Source organism: Mytilus galloprovincialis, chromosome 6, assembly GCF_965363235.1.
Source record: "Mytilus galloprovincialis chromosome 6, xbMytGall1.hap1.1, whole genome shotgun sequence".
Classification (NCBI taxonomy): Eukaryota; Metazoa; Mollusca; class Bivalvia; order Mytilida; family Mytilidae; genus Mytilus; species Mytilus galloprovincialis.
This window is the reverse complement of record NC_134843.1, coordinates 18,615,064-18,642,337: the sequence shown is the minus strand read 5'-3', so window position 1 is coordinate 18,642,337 and position 27,274 is coordinate 18,615,064. Positions and strand designations below refer to the sequence as shown.

At 33.8% G+C, this 27,274-nt stretch overlaps 1 protein-coding gene across 1 annotated transcript; it reads left to right on the top strand.

Annotated features, from left to right (window-relative positions):
• The first annotated feature begins 3,759 nt into the window (after window positions 1-3,759).
• LOC143079120 (uncharacterized) lies at window positions 3,760-19,897 on the top strand. The gene is made up of 7 exons (XM_076254310.1): window positions 3,760-3,923; window positions 6,230-6,320; window positions 6,870-7,005; window positions 8,183-8,270; window positions 8,894-8,977; window positions 9,905-11,127; window positions 15,182-19,897. Exons 1-7 carry the CDS (start codon window positions 3,908-3,910, stop codon window positions 19,694-19,696), a joined length of 6,153 nt encoding a protein of 2,050 aa, XP_076110425.1. The 5' UTR covers window positions 3,760-3,907; the 3' UTR covers window positions 19,697-19,897.
• Window positions 19,898-27,274: the final 7,377 nt, after the last annotated feature.

Genomic DNA, 27,274 nt, shown 5'->3' with positions numbered 1-27,274 from the left:
ATAAATATCTTTAACCAATGAATTCAGATAGCAAAAGCTATGCAATTGACAAATATATACTTATTTAAAAGCTTCATGTATATTATTTAAAAATGAAATACATTAAATATGAAATTTGGAGTTTTACCAAGGGAGCTAATAATTAATAAATAACACTGTCTGCCACACAGCATTTCGGGGACTCTCCCTCTGGTATTTTTCGTCCCTCTTTTATAGCTGACTATGCGTGGGCTTATCAAATTATCGGGGGCATTATGATGACCTATAGTTGTTAATTTCTGTGTCATTTAGTCTCTTGGCAATCATAATACATTATAATACTAAAATTACGAGGTCCAATTTGTCAGCCGTCATCACGTAAAAACGACGAATCACAGAATTCAACTTTATATATAACTAATATAGTACAAAGGTGTAGATTAAAAATTACACCACTCCATGTCCTTTTGTTTTCCACGTAATTAATATTGCCAATAATGAAGAAGTTCCGGGTCGAGTCCGCTACCGATACCAATAGTATATTCACCTGTTACCTATTACCTTATCTGTACGTTCCGCATCTGGCAGGCGCACCACCAAACGTTGTATTCAGGATTAATATGCTATATACACGGGTCATAACCACAGGGTTGACACTACTAAATTGTCAAATTGTTACCTATTGTAGTATTTTAATCAGTTAGACTTTCTAAGATAACAATACGATGATACTAAAAATCTGGACTAAAAATAAGGCGTTTAGGTACAGTTTTCAGTTTGTTAGTGGGTATGACGTAAAACAGCGAGGCAAAGAATTCAACTTTATTTATAACATATAGGACAATGCTGTTGATTAAAAAATACTCCATTCCAGGACCTTTTGTTTTCCAAATAATTAATATTACCAATAATTGATAAGTTCCAGTTCGACGGGTTCAAACAGAAAGACTTGAAAGCAGAGAAAAACTGTGTATCTTATAATCGGCACGATTTTAACAGATGACAATACTAATACTAAAATAAGGCTTGCGCATAGTTATATACTTTAATTTAATCACGGACCCGTGATATCACGGGTGTGTTCTAGTATTCTTTTATATATATAGCGATGTCGTTTTTACGACATGCAATTACGACATAATTTTTTTTTGAATGGCCCTTATCGGCTTCCGTACCTTCTTTACTAACAATTGATATTATTTTAATAGTCCTAAATAGAAAGGGTTACAGCAACTATTACATAAACTTAATGTGATCCAAAAAAATGAGGTCAAGAAAATATAAACCAAACGAGGAAAACGTCATGTTCACCTTACAATAATTCAATACACTAAATAAACGTGACCTATAATTGCTTATAGTTTCTAAGAAACAGACTTAATCAAGAAAACTAAACATTGATAAATGAATCATGAAAATGAGGTCAAGGTCACGTGAACCATGCCAGGCAGACAACTACAGCTTGCAATCCTTCCATACAACACATATTGTTGACCTAATGCTTATAGTTTTAGAAAAAGATACCAAAACACACAAACTTAGCACTGAGCTATGAACCGTGAAAATAAAGTCAAGATCAAATATAACAAGCGTGCATACGTTGAAATGACTCGCCTTCTTTACTAATCATTGACATTATGTTGATAGTCCTAAATATAAAGTTTTATTAAAACTATCACATATGCTTAACATTAATCAAGAAAACTAAACATTGACCAATGAACTATGAAAATGAGGTCAAGGTCAGATGAACCATGCCAGACAGGCAAGTTCAGCTAACAATTCTTCCATACAACAAATATAGTTGACCTATTGCTTATTGTTTAAGAAAAAACGGACAAAAACACCAAAATCTAACTCTGAGCAATGAACCATGAAAATGAGGTCACGGTCAAATAATACCTGTGCGACTGACCTGGGAACAGTATATCTAACATATATATATTCCTGGACTGACATGAAGATCATAAAATATTTCCATACACCAAATATAGTTGACCTATTGCATATAGTATTAGAAAAAAGACCAAAACTCAAAAACTTTACTTTGACCACTGAACCATGAAAATGAGGTCAAGATCAGATGACACCTGCCAGCTAGACATGTACACCTTGCAATCATTCCATACACCAAATATAGTAGACCTAATGCACACAGTATAAGAAAAACAGAACAAATCACAAAAACTTAACTATAACCACTGAACCATGAAAATAAGGTCAAGGTCAGATGACACCTGCCAGTTGGACATGTACACCTCACAGTCTTTCCATACATCCAATATACTAGACCTATTGCTTATAGTATCTGAGATATGGACTTCACCACCAAAACTTAACCTTGTTCAATTATCCATGAAATGAGTTCGAGGTCAAGTGAAAACTGTCGGACGTGCATGAAGACCTTGCAAGGTTCACACATTATGACATACCAAATATGGTTATCCTATTACTCATAATAAGAGAGAAAATAACATTACAAAATATCTTATCTTTTTGTTTCCCCAGGTAGTCACTGAACCATGAAAATGAGGTCAAGGATAATGGACATGACTTTTTTTGTGAGGTATGGAAACTTCGTAATATCATACATCTATATGACAAAGAATGAAGCATCCAGGTCTCTCACCTTCTAAAATATAAAGCTTTTAAGAAGTTATAGGTAATTAAACACCACTGCCATCGTTGCCGCCCGGCCGGCGCCGGATCACTAGGCCTATACCTATGTCGAGCTTTCTGTGACAAAAGTCCGGCAGGCGCGACGAAAACAAACCAATTAAGAACAAGTTGATAAAAACAAAAATGGTGTTGAATTCCAAGGCATTTCCATACTTTTAGCTATAAAGATGTCGACAAAAGTATCTATTAGTCTTAACTGACAATGAGAAAAGAACTATCAGGAGAAAAGCATCCAACTATTAAAAATTAAAAATGATGAACTGCATATACTTTACAACTATTGATAAAATAACAAACTAGAGAGTTATTGCATAATTTTGATATGTGATTTTTTCATTTTGTATGAATTCAATACTCCAGTTTACATGCCACGTTTTAATTGAGACAAAACCCCATGCTAATTCTAAAAAAGAAATGAAGCTATAATGTACCATATATTTTGTAGTTATTGATAGTGAACACTTTTTCACGGCGTAACTTACAGTGTAGTATACTGTCCATTCTAAGAAGGACTCTTTTTCATATGAAGTATTGTTCTTTTTTTGAAGGACACTTTTTTCACAAATCTGGGAGGAATTTGTTTTGAACGATTTGACTAGCATTCCATCTGACGTATTGAATTATAAGCCTGGTATTTTTGATACCCGTTTGACTGATAACCTGATGAACACCACTGTCAGTGCTGGTGGACGTTTCGTCCCCGAGAGTATCACCAGCCCAGTAATTAGCACTTCGGTGTTGACATGAATATCATTATATGGTCATTTTTATAAATTTCCTGTACATGAAACGTGCGTCTGGCTAATTGCATTTTAAACCTCAATGCCGGTACCGGCTTTGACAACTATTTTAAATTAATAAATTATTATTCAATATTTATTATTGTAAATACACAATATAAAGTAATATGCAATAATATTTATTTCCTTCTTTTGTCCTAAATTTTTGGGTAAAAGTCTCATTGGCAAATAGTATCATTGACAGAAAATGGACATTGCGTGGTTATACTTCTGTGTAAAATTTTATGGTAATTAGTCAAATCATTCGAAGGAAATTCCATGAAAGGAGGGCGATCCCATTTTTAGAACGAGGCTGATCTGCATATGAATGACGTCATGACTGAAAATGGCGGCTTCCAAAATGAAATGGCTTCCCAAATATTGTAGCTGTTCAAAAATGGGTTGATTTTGTCAAAACCATTGTCAAAAGTAGTAGTAACAATGCTTAGTCCTATTCCTTACCTTTTGAAATGAGCGATAACAATGGTAAGATGTCAAAAGTAGGGCTTCATATCATAAATTTGTACGTCAACAAAGGTGACTTGACCTGGTAAACAAAAACTGGTTGCTGTCACTGTCATCTGTTTGTCCCTGTTTTGAGAAACTACCCAATTTATTACGATACACAATAACCGTTTAAATATGTGGTCTCATCCAACAATTGAAATTACGTGTTTTGCACATTCAAAATAATTATGCATGAAGTTCAAATGGCTAGTGTCAGTGAGTGCACTTGATTCATAGAGTTTACAACTTGTAATGCATCTTTTATTATGGAATTTGAACCATGTTGAATTTTAAATAGATATTGCCTATAATTCACCCTTTGTCCATCGGAATCTGAGCTAAGAATCTGTGCCGCTTGGACTTTTGATGTCAAGCAACATGTACAACAATCACTTTTGTATTGTTGCATCAGTTATTTTCTATCGTAATGTCAAAATTTGACAGAAATCTTTGGAATGTCCAGTAATGGAGGAAAATAGAGATTAGGTGTGTAACCAGAGAGCATGATTTTAATTGCCAAATCGCATGTCTCCACCGAGAATTGAACCCGGGCCCTCTATGTTACAAGGCAGCTCTCATTTCACATTGTTGAGAAAGATTACTCTAACTGAATTTATTTTCCAGTTATAAATAATGTTCATTATATAATAAAATAAATTACTATAAAAAAAAAATAGATGTGGTATAATTGCTAATGAAAGAACTATCCTACAAAGTTCAAATGAAGTGGATGTAGGCAATTATAGGCAACCATACAGCCTAGACCATTATATTTGATTTTTGACATGAACATTTTATCTTGACAAGTCAACAGAGGCGGTAATGGATTTTAGCCAGACAAGGAAAAAGGTTTTTATGTAAAATACAGTCACATCTGTAAATTTGACGTTGATAAACAGCTGTTTTCCTACGCTATTTTAGAATAGAGGTCCCCCTGCATTCTTTTTGACTGCCCTGCTGTGATCAGCACCACTAAGCTTTCCCCAACTCTTTTATATTTACGATTAATACAATTTGTAAACAATAAATGACAAGTACATAAAAGCGTATCAAAATGCAACAGGTGATCACACATGTTCTGAATCGTCAAAGTATGGTCTTTAACATGGATCCATGGCTTACACCAAACTGCAAGCTATAAAAAATGATACAGGGCCCAGTGGCGGATCCAGGGGGGGGTTCCGGGGGTTGGAACCCCCCTTTTTTTTGGCGGATCAATGCATTTGAATGGGAGCATATAGTTGGAACCCCCCTTTACGCTGTGTTGGGAACCCTCCCTTTTTAAAATGGCTGGATCCGCCACTGGGGCCCCAACAATGTATAATAATTCAGACAGGATAACCAATGGCCTAATCTATATAAAAAACAAGAAATGAGAAACACTTATGAACCACATCAACCAGAGACAACCACGTGCACTGAACAACAGGTTCCTGACATACATGACATAGGACAGATGCAAACAAATGCAGCATATTAAAACGCTTTCTAACTTCAACCTAACCTGAAATAATAGTGTAACATCACAACATAGAACGACACACTATAAAATGTCAATTGAAATAGCTTAACTCTATCAAAAGACATATAACAAAAATAAGTACACATACACTGAATGAATATATATAATCTATGTCACAATGTAAAAATAAAATAAAACAGAGGTGAGATGTAAAACTATAACCTTGGACAAAATGCTGTCAAATTAAATAACGTACACAGATAAATAGAAACAATTATGTTTGAAGGAGTACATGGAGTACAGATTTTTTTTTTACAAAATAAATAAATTGGTTGTTCATAGTACGAGAACAGAAGTGAAAATTCATCATCATAATAAGTACAATGTATAGGTGGTATAGATTAAAAATAGTGAGTCGAGATATACAAATGTATAAATACAAAATAGGTAAATATTATATTACAAAAATGCATTACGAATTGTATCAACAGGTCAAATTAACACGAGAAAATATATACAGGAAAGGGTTCTTAAGAATTACAGCTAATTTGCTAATGCATGTAGAGGAAGACTTTGGTTAGTTTGCTTGCTTTGTTTGTATATTGTACAATTATATTGCCATATTGGGATAATGTCCAATTAAATTTAAATATAGTATATATACAGGTTTAACTATGTCATATTTATTGTTTGGAGATTTCAAACTTAATTACAAAGCTTGTTCAAACAGTTATACAAACAAAGCAAGCAAGACAACCAAAGTTTTACTCTACAAGTATTAGGAAATCTGCTGTAATGATCTTTTAACTTTTCCTACTTACAGGAACAGATAATGTAGCCAAACTTATGAACATGAATGGAGATATAGACGAGTCAGCACAATTATATATTGTACAAGCAGAGGACGATACTATGTAAGTCAAATAAATCTATAGCTGGGATATATAGCGGATGAATTTCTTCATGAATTATGTATATTGTTGACCATACTAAGATTGAAGAATACATGTAATTCAGTATCCCAGAAGTTTCTTGTTAATTGGTTGATCAAATAGCAGAAAATGTTAAATATTTGTGGTTTTGTTTTGTAAAGCTTGTTTAATTAATTTGCTTCCATGTTTGATGTCAACCAGAATTTGCAATGTATATGACTTGGTTGACCTTGTTAACTGTATGTACATTTTGTACTATGATTGGTACATGTAGGTTCTACCAAACTCAAACAGTTGGGTACATTGTATTTGACAATTACTAGTAAAGGAATATTTAATAATTAATGCATAAGTAGAATGAACCTACAAGCATTTGTAGATACTAGTAGTTATAATGCTGTTCAATTTTTTGCTCAATTCCTCTACCAGTAAAATCTTACCCCCACGAAATTGCAGAAAAATGTTGAAAGTGGCATTAAACAAAAATCAATCAATCTATTTACATTAAAAATTAAAATTGACATTTTCCAGTGATAAAGCCAGAAAGAGAATGACTCACAATTCAATAGAGAAGAAGAGGAAGGATAAGATCCGTTACTGGATCAATAAGATAGGTGAACTGTTACCGCCTATAGAGAATAGTCCTGATAAAGAACGGATGGGCAGGGTAAGTTACTGGATCAATAAGATAGGTGAACTGTTACCACCTATAGAGCATAGTCCTGATAAAGAATGAATGGGCAGGGTAAGTTACTGGATCAATAAGATAGGTAAACTGTTACCACCTATAGAGAACAGTCCTGATAAAGAACGGATGTGCAGGGTAAGTTACTGGATCAATAAAATAGGTGAACTGTTACCACCTATAGGGAATAGTTCTGATAAAGAACAAATCTGCAGGGTAAGTTACTGGATCAATAAGAAAGGTGAACTATTACCACCTATAGAGAACAGTCCTGATAAAGAACGGATGGGCACAGGGTAAGTTACTGGATCAATAAGATAGGTGAACTGATACCACCTATAGAGAACAGTCCTGATAAAGAACGGATGGCCAGGGTAAGTTACTGGATCAATAAAATAGGTGAACTGTTACCATCTATAGACAATAGTCCTGATAAAGAACAGATGGGCAGGGTAAGAGTTATAAATTAGGCCAACTTTATCAATAATAGAAATAGTCGTGATAAAGAGAACTTCTTAAAAAGAGAAAAGTTGAAGAAAATTTGGGCAAATGAAATGGTTCTCATTTACAATAATAACAGCTGGATTACAAGGTAATATGAAGTGTTTTTTTCCCTTTACATGACTTAAAAGGTTTTTGTTTTGGTTGTGTGCTGTGTCTTTTGTCTAGATTAGGTTAAACAGGACATTATGAAAAAAATGAAAATGTGGAGGTTAATGTCAAAGAAAACAGCAAACAAAACAACACAAAGTAAACCAGGTTAATCATTAATGTATGTACCATTAATGGTAACAATTATTCTTCACCAGATGTGCACAAATAATGGTCAGCTGTGTGATGTGTTTTTTTTTTTGTCATTTTTCAATAAGCACTGTTAAAGTCAGAATTTCTCTCCAATAGACTCAATGAAAAAAAATATTTGAAAATGAAAAAAAATCCATACCTACCTACCCAATTTTTTCAAAGATGTAATATAAAAAAACACAATAAACTATTTGGCAATATACTTAACCAATTACTGTAATGAAATAAAATAAAGCCTAGATATAATGATACATGTACATTGTAAGTTTTATTTTATGTAAAATTTACATAATCTGACATCCACATTGATAACCCTTATAATAGTACACCTTTAGTACTTGTTCTTTTATTACAGAGTACTTTAGAGATAGTAGAAACAGCATGGGAGTATATAACACAACTAAAGGCACAGACAACTCCAGATATGACAGAAGATGTTCAAAGTAAGAAATGCAATAGCAAAACTAATTTAGTAATGACAGGTATAGGATTGGAAACTAGATAAGATCCATTTATGTTGTGTTTTTGCATATTTGTTCACATTGATTAAAAACATCTGTTTATTTTTTTACATTTTTGAAGAGCTATTTAAAAAAAACCTGAAGTATTGAAATCAATATTGTTATAATGAAACAGCTTTCTTCAGGGGGCTTTACCTAATAAATATAGATGTGTAAAAATCAGGGTGCATCCATATCTTATTATCATGTTATAATACAGAGTCTGAATATGTATATAAACTATTAATGTTTACAACTGTAACATGATCTTAAAAATCAAAAATCAATTCTAAGAATGGGTACATGGATGTGCAATTTGTAGCTAAGTTTACAGCAGATTGCTAGCTGAACCTTGAAGTCATTATTAGGTAAGGTACACTACCCTCCTTTCTAAGTAGCCTAATCCTACAGACAGATAAATTGTTATATCTGTCAGACTAGTCTAGTTTACCTAACCTAATAATAACTTCACGGTTCAGCTAGCAAGCAAGCTAACCAAAGAAAATACCTTTACCTACACACTCAATGGAATCAGCTGTAACAGTATCTCTATATTTTACTTATAGGATTGGAAATCCAGAGGTTGAAAACAGATATAGAAAAGACCAAGTTAGAAAGGGATAGATATGTTGATATCATTAGAAATGCAGGTCAGTCAAAAACCAAGATGGATATCCATTGTTGTGTCTTGATAGAAAAAAAAAATAATATTCTATAAATTGTAAAACTGAGAATGGAAATGGGGAATGTGTCAAAGAGACAACAACCTGACCAAAGAGCAGAAAACAACTGAAACCCACCAAAGGGTCTTCAACACAATGAAAAATCCCACACTCTAAGGTGTGCCAACAGATTTATGTTGTAAGAGTGAAAGAAAATTGCAAAAAATTGATGTGTGTATAATTTGACTTTGACAATGCATGAGAAAATTGAAACGTTCCTTTGTGGCATACCAGCTGTATCCTCTTATGTAATGAGTGGCCTTGGTGACTGAGAGGCCTAAGAGTTGAACTACATGTACTATGTCACTAGCTTGTCAATAGCTAGGGGAATGAATCCTGCACCAGGCAGGTGCATTGGACTCAATTCTTTTAATAGACTAGGATCAGTTTTCCTGTTGCAGTAGGTGGTCTTTTCTGGGCACCCCACACATAAAAACTAACCGACATGGCATAGCTGATAGTGCTGAAAGTGGCATTAAACATCAACATTCAATCAATCTTATTTAGTGGAAATCTATGATACAGATTTCAGTAAATAGGAAACATGTTTTGTTTAGCAGATATGCTCTAAACTAATAGATCTGGAATCCAAATTGAACCCTCAAAAAGTTTAGAAATCAAATCTAATAAAGAAAAGTAAGTAAAGCCAAATCTAATAAAAAAAAAAACAATCATCTACTTGAACTCTTGAAGTCCTGGGTACAAATTTTCTTGATGTTGTTTTTGAACCATCTTATCAAGCCAAAGGTAAGGACCAAGTTCTAAAAACCCTTGTCTAGTAAAGATGTTTTGAACATTTTGTGAATTTTCTTTTCGTCAAGTTAAATTAATAAAAATGCCTAATTTTTATTTCAGGTCTATCCACTGACATGACTCCTGGTATATGGGCTCAGAAGAACGTCAGTCCTGTTTTGTCAGCAATTAACATCAACAATCAGGACCTAGATCCTAAACAAAAATCAAACAAAAATAGGAAGCGTAACACAATTAGTCAACAGTTAGAAAATATGAAAAAACAACAAGAAGAGTTAACTGCCCCTAATATTATGCAAATGAATAATCAGAATATGTTAATGAATCAGATGCAGATGATGAACAATCAAATGATGATGCCTAATCAAGCAGGGTTCCCTCAGACATTTTTACCTGGTCAAATGACATTACCTGGTCAGGCTGGTGACAAAGACCAGTCCAGTGCGGATCTTTTACAAGGAGCAATGCAGGAATCGGGTATCACTCCTAATAGTAATTCTCAGACTGGAACAATAGAGGATTTGGTGACACAACATTCGTCTGAGTCCGCACTACAGACATTGGCGTCAGTGGCATCTCAGAATCTCGTTAGTGGATCAACAGCTGTTGTGACTTGTCAGTCTGTGTCATTGACTAATACATCACAAAGTAGTTCTGTTACCACAGTTACAACACAGTCTGTAAACACTAGCAATCCAATAATGGCCACTGGTCAAATGATGCAGAATAATTCTACGGGATTAATGCCATTTGTGAATGGACAACAAAATTTCCCTGGAAATATGTTTCAAAATCAGCAAGGATTTAATAATCCTCTAATTCAACAACAACAACAACAACAGATAGTGTTTATTAATGAACAAGGTATTCCGTGCATTGCAAACGTACCAATGGATCCAATGATGCAGAACAAAGTGACAAAGACTGAACCAGCAATGGATCAAGCTTTTAACCAACAACAACAAATGAACATAGCATTACAAAACCAGTTAGCTGGTTTAACTTCACAAAATCAAATGAATATGGCTGGTGGTCTCATCCAACAACAGTTTCCGATGAACCAACAACAATTATTACAAGGACAACTTGGTGCTACAATGAATCAGCAAGGCCTAATTCTACCGGTCAGCCAGGCTGGAAACTTAATCAATGTTAATAATATGGCTGGTCAGAATCAGTTACCACAAGCTCTAATTTTACCAAACGGTCAGATTGTACCTGTTGTCACAAATCCACAAATGTTAAGTACTGGCCAAAATCAACTACTTCAGACCAATCAGTGGAGACCACCAGTACCTCAGCCAATGACATCTGCACCAATGCAGGTAGGTATTTATAAGCCAGCTGACATTTAAGCCAGTAGAAACTACTTTGGGTAATAATTTCACCAAACAGCCCAGGTTTCAAAAAGTGTAAACCGTTCAAGTTAACGATATCTTATCAAGATGGTTAAAGCTTTCACAAAAAAACATCTATTCATGAACGAACATGGTGAAAGGAATACTATACAATGTACTACCATCATAATATATAAAACCTGAAAAATTGACATTTTCACAACTTTTTTGACAAGGTATGAAATGTTGAACAAGTGCAAAACCAAAGACCTTTCTAAAAATAGATCAGTCAAACTTGTGAAGTTTCCCTAGGACTAACTATTTGTTCACAATACTATCATATGGATACCATTTACCTTTTCTTAGTAGGCAGTTATATATTATATTTTGCCAACTAACTTCATATTTGAATTTTATCATCTTTTATTATGGTCAAATATTGGCCTGATGACATGGTAGATAGTGCATAAACACCAGTTTTAGGAGTACAATGCAACGATTTTTCAAGGTTCACAATTTTTTAATACTACTCTGACGATTGTGATACAAGTAAAAATAAAAACTTCAAAGAAGTGGGTATATCACACAATCATACTTGCACATTGTGATGATATTTGAAACGTAAATCTAATCTAAACTAGTAAAATATCAATGCCTTCCTTGATTCCTTGATTTATAATTGCTCTACAGGGCCCACACCACCCTGAATGGCTCTGAAAATTCTAGAAAGTAGAAAACTGTGAATTAATTTATTTTTGTTGGTTCAGATTTTCATGGATTGAGGAAAACTTGCATAAACTTGTTAGCTCACCTGGCCCAAAGGGCTAAGTGAGCTTTTCTCATCACTTGGCGTCCGTCGTCGTCGTCCTTAACTTTTACAAAAATCTTATCCTCTGAAACTACTGGGCCAAATTGAACATTGTGTTGAACCAAACTTAGCCACAATCATTAGGGTACATGTATCTAGTTTAAAAAATGTGTGTGGTGACCCAGCCAACCAATCAAGATGGCCGCCATAGCTAAAAATAGAACATAGGGGTAAAATGTACATTTTGGCTTATAACTCTGAAACCAAAGCATTTAAAGCAAATCTGGCAGGGGTTTAATTGTTTATTAAGTCTGTTAACTGTAAACAGCAATAATGTTCAGCAAAGTAAGATCTAAAAATAAGTCAACCCATCAAGGAGTTATTTCCTTTTATACATTTGTACATGTTATAGTCAATTTTTAGTAAATTTTTGTAAATTTTTACAAAATATTTTCCTCTGTATCTAAAAGGTCAAATTTATTATAGATAGAGAAAATTGTAAGTAGCAAGAATGTTTTGTAAAGCATTGTAAAGTAAGATCTACAAACACATCACCATCACCAAAACACAAGTTTGTCATGAATCCATCTGTGTCCTTTGTTTAATATGCACATAGACCAAGGTCAGCGACACAGGCTCTTTAGAGCCTCTAGTTAATGTGTTTGCTTACATGTATGATGCAAAGATGCCAAGGATACAATTATACCCAATACACAGTGACATGTATATAAAAAGTTATGGAAATAAACATACATTGTACATACCGGTACTACATGTAACAATAATTGAAAAGGCATTTATCATGTTTAGTCAAGGTTGGCAAAAAAGTGGTCAATACTAGTATTGACCATGCCAGTGGTAAATACCGGTAATTACCGGGAAATACTGGCAAATACTGGGAAATACCGGCAAATACTGGTCGATTGAAATTTTGAGTGGTCATTACTATAAAAACCAATCTTTACCTGGTCAATTATAATTACTATTAATAATTAAATACAGAAAGTGTTCAAATCATTTTCAATGCTTTCAATTCTATTTCTATTGTAAGTTCAAACAAACAGGGATCTATATTGATTAATGTGTAGTAAAAGATAAAAACTTTTTGTCCCTGCTTCAAAATTTCTATTTCCAGCATGAAGAAGCTAGGTTTTTATCACACAGTTAAATAGACAGGAAATAGTTTATTATACCCCACGCAACGAAGTTGCGGAGGGTATAATGTTTTTGACCCGTCCGTCCGTCAGTCCGTCCGTCCGTCAGTCTGTCCGTCCGTCCGTCAGTCCGTCAGTCCTGTTTCTTGTCATCGCAACTCCTCTCAAACCACACAACAGAATTTCACGAAACCTTTTCAGATAATAAGGACATACTATGTAGTTGTGCATATCGACGGGAAATTGCGATTCAATTTTTTTTCTAGGAGTTACGCCCCTTTGAACTTATTTACTTTAATGTACTACTGCAACAGTTTGTCATCGCAACTCCTCTCAAACCACAAAACAGAATTTCACGAAACCTTTTCAGATAATAAGGACATACTATGTAGTTGTGCATATCGACGGGAAATTGCGATTCAATTTTTTTTCTAGGAGTTACGCCCCTTTGAACTTATTTACTTTAATGTACTACTGCAACAGTTTGTCATCGCAACTCCTCTCAAACCACACAACAGAATTTCACGAAACCTTTTCAGATAATAAGGACATACTATGTAGTTGTGCATATCGACGGGAAATTGCGATTTAATTTTTTTTCTAGGAGTTACGCCCCTTTGAACTTATTTACTTTAATGTACTACTGCAACAGTTTGTCATCGCAACTCCTCTCAAACCACACAACAGAATTTCACGAAACCTTTTCAGATAATAAGGACATACTATGTAGTTGTGCATATCGACGGGAAATTGCGATTCAAATTTTTTTCTAGGAGTTACGCCCCTTTGAACTTATTTACTTTAATGTACTACTGCAACAGTTTGTCATCGCAACTCCTCTCAAACCACAAAACAGAATTTCACGAAACCTTTTCAGATAATAAGGACATACTATGTAGTTGTGCATATCGACGGGAAATTGCGATTCAATTTTTTTTCTAGGAGTTACGCCCCTTTGAACTTATTTACTTTAATGTACTACTGCAACAGTTTGTCATCGCAACTCCTCTCAAACCACACAACAGAATTTCATGAAACTTTGTAGATAATAAGGACATACTATGTATATTGACAGGAAATTATTATTCAATATTTTTTCTTATACAATTTTTTTTTCTTATACTTAATTAATTTCTCCAATGACAATGTGGGGACGTGGGGTATGTGAGCGTGCTCACTAAGGTTCTTTAATTGTTTAAGGGAGTCTTCATATATCACTTTTATTACTTTCAACACATGTACTGACAACTTTTATTGGGGGCTGTTGTTTTAGTAATTAAAATTTCACACCTAGCAATGCCAGGTGATAGGTAAAAAGACACATGTAACTTTTTTACCTGTGGTTTTATTTACCTTTAATTTTAATTACCTGTAAAATCATACATTTTGAATAAAAAATATAATTTATAAATGTTGAAATAATATGTACATTTTTATATGTATACAATATCATAATTTGAATAACTAAATTTTAAATTAGTAGGAATAAGTGTTATAAATGAATAAAACATATCAAATTGATTAATTTTATAAGCTGACACATGCATAAAAATTAAAGTTTAAGTATATTTAACTTTTTATCAAGTTTTTACTTCAATTAATAGTAAAAACAACCATGAAAATGTCAATTGACCAGTATTTGCCAGTATTGACCACTTGGAGAGTATTGTCCGGGGCGGTAAATACCGGTAAATACCACTGGTAAATACCGGGGGTGGTATTTACCGCCCAACCTTGTGTTTAGTAACTCACTTTCAAAGGCTGGCATGATGTTACAGAAAAATTTTGATTGGCACAATTTGTAAGTCAAATAAGAAAATGAATGATTTATATACATAATATATGCCTGAGAAATAACTCAATCAAATTACATATTATTGAAACCCATCTATTGATAATTAATTTATAATGATAGGGTACCTGTGTAGGATCCAGAGACTTTGAAAAGATTCAAATTTAAAAATGTTTTTTTTTACCTTTCATTATAGAGATTGTGTATATTAAAAGAGCTTAAAACAGTATGCATTAATTAATGGTGTCAGAATGACAGATTCAAACATATCTCCTTGATTGATTTCAGATAATTCAACAGAACCAACCTCAAACTGGACAAGACATGCAACAACAACAACAATCGTTAGGACTACTAATGACAACAAACTCTGTTAGCAGTCAGTCATCTCCTAGGCCACAAATCTCCATGGCTAATCAGTCTTCCATCACTACATCAACTATGTCACATTCAGCTATACCAAATCACAATAAAACAGTGGACTCGTCTTTTCAGGATTCGGTCATGAACAAAGTGAATACATCTGTAGAACAAATGATACACACACAGAATGGCATGTTGCCGCAACCTCAGAACAATATTATGGTTCCTGCATCAACATGTTCATCACAAATAAGTACACCAATGCAGCTACCAAAGCCTGCCAATACAACTGTAGTATCACAACCAAACCATCCTCAGACCTTATCGGGTAACGCTCCAATTATCATCAACATGTCCTGTAACGGTCAACCAACAAGTATATTGGTTGATCCTACAACAATGCAGGTCCTTGGTACCGTTCAGACCCAACAGCCAGCTCCTGCTGCCGTCCCTCAACCTCCTGCTCCACAACAAGCAACGCCCCCTAGTGGGGCAAAGAAATCAAAGAAAAGAGTACTTTGTCCAAAACCTTCTGCAAACGGACCTAATATAGAAGATGTAAATGTCGAAACTCAAACTGCTGAATTGAAAAAGACCTCTGTTACCAAGTCAAAAGTTAAGCCTAAGAAAGCTGAACCAGAAAGTACTACTGACATTTTAGCAAAGGCTGCTCAATCTATCTTCTCATCTGAAATATCTCCTGTGAACTTTTATAATCCTGCTAATGAAGATAATCCTCTTCAAATTGACACAAGTGTAGCAGAGCCAGAAGATGAAACAAAGCGCTCTCCCCAGAAAGGAGCTGAGATTGCCAAAAATTTGACAGAAATTCAGCAGGATGAGGTAGCTAAACTTATAGAGGATCAAATTAAACAAGTAGACGATCAAAATAAAGCTGAAAAAGAAAAAGCTGTTTGTAAAATTGTAGATGAAAATGTAATGAATATAATCAACGAAGAAGCTAAAAACTCTCTGTTAGTTAGTGAAAATAAGACCAAAATTGAAGAGCAACCAGGTATCGAACAAACATCTAAGAAGGCAAAGAAAAGTAAAAAATCTGAGCCAGAAATATCAAAAGAATTGGAACCTGAAACTAAACCTAAGAATAGAAAAGCTTCAAGTGCACGTAAAGGAAAACAACAAGAAGATATTGTTGTTGAAACAAAAGATTTACCAGAGGCAATAATCTTTTCTGAAAATGATCTGTCATCTGTGCTTGATCAGGTAGAAGGATTAGCGTCACCGCCACCAAGCAAAAAGACAAAAGGTAAAAAGACAAAGTCTGATACCAATGATATTGAACCAGTGTCAAAGAAACGCAAACACACACCAACAAAATCTAAGATGGCCAGTGGGCCTGAAAAAGAGCCTGTGGCAAAGACAAGTAAAAAGTCTGTTTATGATTTTGAGGAGGAGGAAGAAGAGATGGTTGAAGATTTCTCCCAGCCTCTTTTTGGTTTACATCCGTTACGGAATACAGCGGCTACAACAAACATGACAAAAGGAGGTGAAACTAAGAAAGAGAAAAATAGTAAAAAAACTAATGATAAGAAAAAGCCAAAAGAGGTTAAAATGGATGATTCATTGTTATCTCCAGCAAGTGATGATCTACAGATTAATTTGGATGTTGACAAACAAAAGGATGAAAACTCTGTTTCTCCGGAAAAAAGGATAGAATCCGCGAAAATGGATTTACCTAAAAATTCCCATCAGGATGTAGATACTTCGTTCACCTCCGACAAAAGAATGGATTATCCTAATTTAGAAGTGACAAACGGTTTTGCCCCTCCCACTGAAAATCAGAAAAATTCTGTCCAAAACTCAAATTCAGAACTGTTGTCACATCCAGACATTATGCCGTTAGACATATCAACAGGAAATGATTCTACTGATATTGACAATGCAATGAGTAGCATATTAGGCTTTTCTACAAACTCTTTGTCGCCGCATATTGTTTCACCAAAGCCTCGTAACCAAACTTCTGATACAACTATAGCTAATTCTGTGATTTCACCTGTAACAATATCATCGATATCACCACTATCTATGGTGACTACAACATCATGCACAACAAGTACTCCTTCCGTGTCACAAGATTTATCAGTGCTAATCAGTGAAAGTGAGAAATTGACTTCAACCTCTTTACCGTCTGAGACTGGATTAAATAGTGTATTGTCAAAAGAAAAACAAGAGTCTCTTCTGTTTTCACAGAGTAAACAGTCTGAACGATCTGGTAATTATAGTGCTACGGAAAAATTACCGTCAGGTGCTCCACAGAATTCAATGGAAGTGAATAAAAAATCAAGTGATAGCTCAAAAACTAAATCAATTTACTCTGCTGATAATTTCGTTCAATCAAGTAGAAATGATCTGATTACATCATCGTCAGTAAGTAAATACAATGATAAAGTCAGCACAGTGCAAAGTAAAACAACATCATCAACTATACCTGTATCTTATAGCTCAACAAATACAAGAAACAATCGTAGTGAGGTAAATGATAGACCAAACACGATAAAATATGGCCCGAGTCATTCTTCATATCGTGAAGCCAGTCCAGATGGATTTAACTTCGCAAGTATAGGTCTGAATTTATCTACCACTGCTCCATCTGGATCTTTTATTGACAGTTTGAACATGTCACCGATTATGTCAACGTGTTCAACAGCAACTGCTGTAACAAGTTCATTTACTTTCACTTTATCTTCTGTAAAATCGACTGTAACTCAGTCCAGTGCCCCCTCATCACATATTCCATCATCCCACCAAACACAGACTTCACATTCGTCATCACAGAGTAGCCCATTCCCAGTGTATCAAGCTGGACACCATCATTCTCCAGGATCCTCCTCCGCTAAACCATATCATGGTATGAATCTTCCAAGTTTTGACATGGATTTGTCAAGAAATATGAACTCACAAATGAATCGTAACTCTGTTCAATCACAACAGCAGCAGAGATCAAATCATGATCGGATACCTCCGATGCAAAGTCAGAACAATGTGCCTTTTCCTTACAGTGCAGGTGATGTCAACCGTGAAAGTTGTTCATTGCGTGAACAGCCGAGGGAACTTCCCCGTGAACGTACACCTGTATTTCAGAACATAACAGCTACCACACCTCCTATAGTGAATAAATCTCAATCTGATCAAATTAGAAATACTCAAAAACAAATTCAAGATTTGAGCCAGAATCATAATGTGCCACCTAAACAGCATTCAGACATGAATAGAAATATGAATCCATTGGAAAGGGGACCAGTTCCTAATAATATGCAGCCATTTTTCTCTGCAAATCCTCAGAATACACCACCATTACACCATCCTCCCCTGATGGCTGATAATGGTCGTCAGAATATTGTGTCAAGGAATCCATATGATCCGTTTCCACCAGCACAATCTCAAGTCTATAATCCGTCATCCTCTGCTCAAAGCTACAATAGATATGAATCAAATTCAATGCCTTATTCATCGCATAATAGCTCTGGTGGAACCCAGCCATTAAGCCACACACCGCCTAGTAGTGATGGAAGAAAATCTGCAAATGCATTGCCAACAAATTCAAAGCAGAATACAAATCAGTCTGCAAGAGCAATGAGTGGTCCATCGCCAGGCTCTGGACCAACTCCACCCGTGACAAATCGTCACACTCCTCCCCAGGCTGTTCATCCACAACAAACAATGCCGAAATCTCAAAGACCACAAACTGCTAGTAGTGGTAACAGTAAAAAGTCTAAACCTTCTCAAAAGAGAACAAAACAGCCTGCTTATGAGATGAATGAAATGCATTATCCGTTATTTGACCCAAATAGGATGACACCGTTCTTAGGACATCTTCCTCCTCAAGCATTGTCACCACCATCAAGAAATGTACAAAATGATGCACATATGTTTTCTGGAAACTTTTTAGGACATAGTTCTAGACCACTATCAAATTCTGCATCTGCAATGAATAAAAATTCAGATTTTGGAGGACCATTCAATTCAATATTTCCGCCATCTCGAGGACAAAATGGTTTGGGATTGAATTTTCAGCCAGGATTTGGAAGTATGCATCCGAGCATGTCTAATGCCCCATCTTTGACTCCACATTCAGGTGGCGTCACTGTCACTCCACATATGCCTAACTTCAGTTTTAGTAATATTTTTCCCGATTCATCTCAAAGTGATTCACCTATTAACATTTCTCCAATCAAATTACACGGAAATCAGATCATGGATTCAAACTCTCTTCAGCATCACCAAGGGAGCTCACTCTTCCATCCACATAATAGATCTCACCATCCGTCGTTACCAAATGCAATGAGCATAAACAGCATCTTAGGACATAATCATCATGGTTTTGACACACGACAAATGACACAAGGCATGAACTCGTCAGCTACACCTTTTGGTAGTCATGGACACCCACACACGTTTGGAATGCCACCATTTTCATGATTTTAGTTTTTGTTGATCATGTAAATCCATTTTATCTTATTGTTAGTGAATCACATACAAAAACAAATATTGTTAGACAGATTTTCATTTTTTCAAGCTGTAATTTTTTTATTAGAAATTTAAACTGTTTCCGAAAAGATTTAATTTTTGTTTCAAAGGTGGAGGTGTGATAAGATTCATTATTTGGCTTCTGGAATTGTAGGAGGATTTAGTTTGGTCATTATGTTAATAATCTCTTTTGTGATGTCTTATAACTTTTATGACTATTTTACACATCATTTTGCCTATTACCATTGATATCAGACAGACTAGTCTTATAAATCTAATGATGCCATTTGATAGATTTTTCATTTTTATGAACTCCTAAAAAATGGCCTTCTTATCATGCCTTCTATGAAACAAATGGTGTTAATACTTTTTTGTTATTCAAATGATATAAAATGATGCACAATGATATGAAACTCACAATTTTTTTTTATTAATTATTCTGTTTTTCAAAGTATTATGGTGTTGATACTTACACATGGGTTACAAAGGACATGCTTTTTATGACAAATAAGTTAATCTATCTTTTTTCACATTAAAAGGGAGGTAATAAATATTTCAAAGTTATTGGATTTTACCATACACGACATACCAAAGTTATTTTTAAAGAAATTGAGAATTTCAATTTTTATTTAAAACAATACTGTATTTTGCATTTTTCTCTGTTGGATTTCTGATTATCAATGAAACGTTTTATCTATACTACAATGTGGCGCAAAGTAAAGTGTCAAATGGTTGCTAAACATTATATTTTTAACAAATGAGTGACCCTTATGTCATCTTCTTGTTCATATTATGTATAGCTTTCAATAGTTGCCTACATAAGAACAGAAATTTAATGGGTAGAGGGTAAAGTAATGTCAGATAATTATCCAAGGATACTATAAAAATGTATTGAAAAAGTTAAATGAAGTCAAATTAGATTTGATTAGTAAAATTAAAAGTATGGTCAACCCAAACAATTCTTAAGAATAGAAAACGGAATTGAAAAAATAGTTCAAATAGCCAGTCTGAAAGACTTTAATGTTTCTGCAAAAATTATGAAAAGTTGAAAACAGTTAAAAAACATATTTTTAGATCCTAATTATAAGGATCTAATCAATTTTAAACAAACGGGGAAAGAGAATGTTAAATTGACAAGGCTTTGAAAGACTTTGTGATACATGAACTTAATAAAATGTTCTACCGAAAACAAGAGCTGTAACAGATGTTAAACATTTTGCTTTTTGACTATTTAATAAGAAGAATCGGTATATGGCTGCTTTTAAATATTAATTTGTTTGATTATAAAGTAAACTGATATAAACCAGGGTTGTCTTTCCTTCCAAGAAATTTCACCACACAGAAATTTGTGAAATGGACATTAGGATTTGAGTTTAATGTACTTAAAGACAGATATTTTTATTAAAAGTAAAGGACAGAGTTGTTAAAACAGATTGGTATGTTATATTAAGATATGTTGTTTTTAATAGATATTTTGTTTGATACAAAAATTGGCCTTTTAAAGGTAAATCTATCATTACATGAAATTGTGCATTTAGGTCTTTTTTTTTTTAAATGTCTTCGTAAGCTTTTTATCCACCAAAAACTTTGTCTAAGCACATCGCATAATATATTGAAAAGGTCTGTGACCACTACTTAAGGATAGTATTTACTTTTATTAATATTTAAGACTTTTTTATGCGATGATCCCTTGACATATGATTTATTATTATGAAATAGAGAGACGACTTTATATGAACATGTCTATACAGCCTGCTAGATTTGGAATCTTTAATACTGTTGGTAATTATCCATAAAATTAGGGATACTTAAGAAGTTTTTAAAAGAATTTGATTCAATAGTGGAGTATTTTTGCTGAAATTCCATATTCAAAACAATGTATTTATTGAAAATGCCATCAATAACTTTTATGATTTACTTCAATGGATTTTGATTTTGATAAAATATTTTCAATTTCAAGGGCCAATTATTCAGGATAAATTTGTTTTGTTAAACACTGCAAAATTGTCTCAAATTTGAGTGATTACTTATTTCGGGAACTGTTTCCTATTTGAAATTTATGTCAGACTGTCGACCACAAGTTTTATTTTGATGATCTTAATTCATGTTAATATGATTTCATAATAGTAGATTTTTTATTTGTATAACAGCCTAAAGAAGACAGGGTTTAAATAAGATATCTTGCATGGGTAATTGTTCAGTCAAAACATTATATACATGTATATCACATTTGATATCATCGTTACCATGTTAACTGTCTCTGGATTTCATTTTCATGCTTAGCTCTGCTGTGTATTGTGATATTTGTAGAAGTGAAAGATTAACATGTTCACCAAAACTTGATTTTTCAACTTTTATTTTCGGCAAAGCAAGTGAGACATATCTTTGTGTTAAATGTTATTTGAATGTTTGAAAGTACCAAAATTTTCGTTTAAATAGGAAAAATGGAAATAAGGGGATAGAATAATAATCTATGTATGAAGTGAAAGGGGATAAAATAATGATATAAAGTCAAAGTTGAAGGTTGTTTTAATTTCTTAATAAAATGTTGATCTGAAGACGACTGGCAAGAAACCCTGTGTTGTTGGGTAACTGCCTAGTTATTTAATTGGTAATGAAATTTGCCAAAACATAATGTTAAGGTGAATTGGGTCAATTTTGCTGTATTTTTGTTCTTAATTTAACATAGTTAACAATGAAGAAATTCTTATATCAAAGCATTCCAAATAAGATTACAAAGAAGCATTTAGTTGTACTGCCAGACAGAAAGTTGTTAACTGTGTAAACATAATATAAAATTAAGCTTTATAATATATATATATTCGGTAGACATCTTGTTTTCGTGCTGTTTTTAATTATCCTGATTTTTATTTGTGTATTGCAATGTGTTTGTGTGTACATGTAGTAATGATTTGTTATACATTGTGTGTTTTGTTTTATGCCAGGTCTCTCAACTAGCTTCCAATTGATGCCAAACTTACATTGAAATCCACATTAGTACACTCATTTAGAAAAAGTATAATTTCATTAAAAAAAATATATTATAACATGCAAATATTGCTTAGTGCCATAGAGAATAAGTAGAAATTTTAAAAATAGGTTAAAATCTTTTTTAAATGCAGGTCATAATTGTAATATTATTTAATCACAAAAAAGATGGTAAATGCCATTTGCTTTTATCATTTTTATGTTCTTTATATATCTTATTTCTAGAACAAAGAGAATCTAAAACTTAAAAGCTTTTATTTAGGTGGTATTAAAGGCAACAAGCTTTGCTGTGCTTAGATGTTTGTACTTTGTTTGTTGGTGCTTGTTTTACCATTATTGGTTGTCATTCTCCATGTATTTTAAAGGTTGTATGTATTGTAATCAGGCATTCATTATATACACAAGTGATGCACTTTATATCGTTTTTATTTGTAAAAAAATATTTTTACTTAGACTACTGACTATATGTACAAAACATTTGCAAGATACTTAATGAATTTTCATGATGTAGATTTTCATCTTGTAAAAAGTAAGGTTCAGTGCTTAAATATTAGGTTAAAATGCTCAAATTATGTATATAATTCGTAGATATATTTATGTAAATTATTTTGTCATATTTTATATATAACTGAATATTACATGAAACAACAGTATATGTTTGACTTGATTTACTTGGCCTATTGAAGTATGTACCAATATTATAGTAATAGTGTGGTGGTTCAACCAATCTTAATTATACAAATGGAGTAGCAGTAAGGAAAAGGGATAAGAATTGAGGATTTTGTAGTCACCTGAACCTGTACCATATGAGATACATTTATTTAAGGAAAACGATTTTTTTTTGTTTCTTTCCAAGCATTTTTGCACATACAGTGTAACACAATTGGATGTTTTCATCCTTAAAGATAATTTTGTAAAAAGTTTGTGCTGATATTGTGGTATCTATTTGTAATGAGTCCTGTACAAAACTTGTCTAAACAGAATCCTGTACAAATCCTGTGTAATCAGAATCTATACAAAATCATAACTTGTCTTCAGTGAATGCTGTACCATACCTGTGTAAACTGAATCCTATACAAAACCTTTCTAAATTGAATTCTGTACAAAACTTGTGTAAACTGAATCCTGTACAAAACCTGTTTAAACTGAATCCTGTACAAAACCTGTCTAAACTGAATCCTGTACAAAATCTGTCCAAACTGAATCCTATACAAAACCTGTGTACACTGAATCCTTTACAAAACCTGTGTTAACTGAATCCTGTACAAAACCTGTCTAAACAGAATCCTGTACAAAACCTCTGTAAACTGAATCATATACAAAACCTGTGTAAACTGAATCATATACAAAACCTGTTCAAACTGAATCCTATACAAAACCTGTCCAAACTGAATCCTATACAAAACCTGTCTAAACTGAATCTTGTACAAAACCAGTGTAAACTGAATCCTATACAAAACCTGTGTAAACGGAATCATGTTTAAAACCTGTCTAAACTGAATCCTATACAAAACCTGTCTAAATTGAATCCTGTACAAAACTTGTGTAAACTGAATCCTGTACAAAAACCTGTGTTAACTCAATCCTGTACAAAGCCTGTGTAAACTGAATCCTGTACAAAACCTGCCTTAACTAAATCCTGTACAAAACTTGTCTAAACTGAATCCTATACAAAACCTGTGTAAACTGAATCCTGTACAAAACCTGTCTAAATTGAATCCTATACAAAATCTTTTAACTTAATCCTGTGCAAACCTGTCCAAACTGAATCCTGTACAAAACCTGCCTTAACTAAATCCTGTACAAAACCTGTCTAAACTGAATCCTATACAAAACCTGTGTAAACTGAATCCTGTACAAAACCTGTCTAAATTGAATCCTGTACAAAACCTGTCTAAACAGAACCATATACAAAACCTGTGTAGACTGAATCATATACAAAACCAATGTAAACTGAATCCTATACAAAACCTGTTCAAACTGAATCCTATGCAAAACCTGTGTAACTTGAATCATATACAAAACCTTTCCAAACTGAATAATTTTTAAAACTTGTCTAAACTGAATCCTATACAAAACCTGTTCAAACTGAATCCTATACAAAACCAGTGTAAACTGAATCCTGTAAAAAACCTGTCTAAACTTAATCCTGTACTAAACCTGTCTAAACTGAATCCTGTAAAAAAAAACTGTCTAATATGAATCCTGTACAGAACCTGTCTAATCTGAATCCTGTACAAAACCTGTCTAGACTGAATCCTGTACAAAACCTGTCTAAATTGAATCCTATGCAAAATCTCTGTAAACTGAATCCTGTGCAAACCTGTCCAAACTGAATCCTGTACAAAACCTGTCCAAACTGAATCCTGTACAAAACCTGTCAATTGAATCCTATGCAAAATCTCTGTAAACTAAATCCTGTGCAAACCTGTCCAAACTGAATCCTGTACAAAACCTGTCCAAACTGAATTCTATACAAAACCTGTCTAAATTGAATCCTATACAAATTCTGTAAACTGAATCCTGTGCAAACCTGTCCAAACTGAATCCTGTACAAAACCTGTGTAAACTGAATCATGTTTAAAACCTGTCTAAACTGAATCCTATATAAAACCTGTGTAAACTGAATCCTATACAAAACTTGTCCAAACTGAGTCCTTTACAAAACCTGTCCAAACTGAATTCTATACAAAATCTGTCTAAACTGAATCCTGTACAAACCTGTGTAAACTGAATCCTGTACAAAACCAATGTGAACTGAATCCTATACAAAACCTGTCCAAACTTAATCCTATACAAAACCTGTCCAAACTGAATCCTATACAAAACCTGTCCAAACTGAATCCTGTACAAAACCTGTCTAAACTGAATCCTTTACAAAACCTGTCTAAACTGAATCCTGTACAAATCCTGTGTAAACTGAATTTTATACAAAACCTGTCCAAACTGAATTCTGTACAAAACCTGTCTAAACTGAATCCTATACAAAACCTGTCCAAACTGAATCCTATACAAGACCTGTCCAAATTGAATCCTGTACAAATCCTATGTAAACTGAATTCTATACAAAACCTGTTGTCTTAACTGAATCCTATACAAAACCTGTGTAAACTGAATCCTATACAAAACCTGTCCAAACTGAATCCTATACAAAACCTGTGTAAACTAAAACCTGTACAAAAACCTGTCTAAACTGAATCCTATACAAAACCTGTCTGAACGGAATCCTATACAAAACCTGTCTGAACGGAATCCTATACAAAACCTGTCTAATCTGAATCCTGTAAAAAAAAACCTGTCTAATCTGAATCCTGTACAGAACCTGTCTAAACTGAATCCTGTACAAAACCTGTCTAGACTGAATCCTGTACAAACTCTGTCCAAACTGAATCCTATACAAAACCTGTGTAAACTGAATCCTGTACAAACTCTGTCCAAACTGAATCCTATATAAAACATGTGTAAACTGAATCCTTTAAAAAAAACTGTGTTAACTGAATCCTGTACAAAACCTGTCTAAATTGAATCCTATACAAAATCCCTGTAAACTGAATCCTGTGCAAACCTGTCCAAACTGAATCATGTACAAAACCTGTCTAAATTGAATCCTATACAAATTCTGTAAACTGAATCCTGTGCAAACCTGTCCAAACTGAATCCTGTACAAAATCTGTGTAAACTGAATCATGTTTAAAACCTGTCTAAACTGAATCCTATATAAAACCTGTGTAAACTGAATCCTATACAAAACTTGTCCAAACTGAGTCCTTTACAAAACCTGTCCAAACTGAATTCTATACAAAACCGGTTTAAACTGAATCCTGTACAAACCTGTGTAAACTGAATCCTGTACAAAACCAATGTAAACTGAATCCTATACAAAACCTGTCCAAACTTAATCCTATACAAAACCTGTCCAAAACTGAATCCTATACAAAACCTGTCCAAACTGAATCCTTTACAAAACCTGTCCAAACTGAATTCTATACAAAACCGGTCTAAACTGAATCCTGTACAAACCTGTGTAAACTGAATCCTGTACAAAACCAATGTAAACTGAATCCTATACAAAACCTGTCCAAACTTAATCCTATACAAAACCTGTCCAAAACTGAATCCTATACAAAACCTGTCCAAACTGAATCCTGTACAAAACCTGTCTAAACTGAATCCTGTACAAACCTGTGTAAACTGAATCCTGTACAAAACCAATGTGAACTGAATCCTATACAAAACCTGTCCAAACTTAATCCTATACAAAATCTGTCAAAACTGAATCCTATACAAAACCTGTCCAAACTGTATCCTGTACAAAACCTGTCTTTACTGAACCCTGTACAAACCTGTGTAAACGGAATCCTGTAAAAAACCAATGTGAACTGACTCCTATACAAAACCTGTCCAAACTTAATCCTATACAAAACCTGTCTAAACTGAATCCTATACAAAACCTTTCCAAACTGAATCCTGTACAAAACCTGTCTAAACTGAATCCTGTACAAAACCTGTCTAAACTGAATCCTGTACAATTCCTGTGTAAAC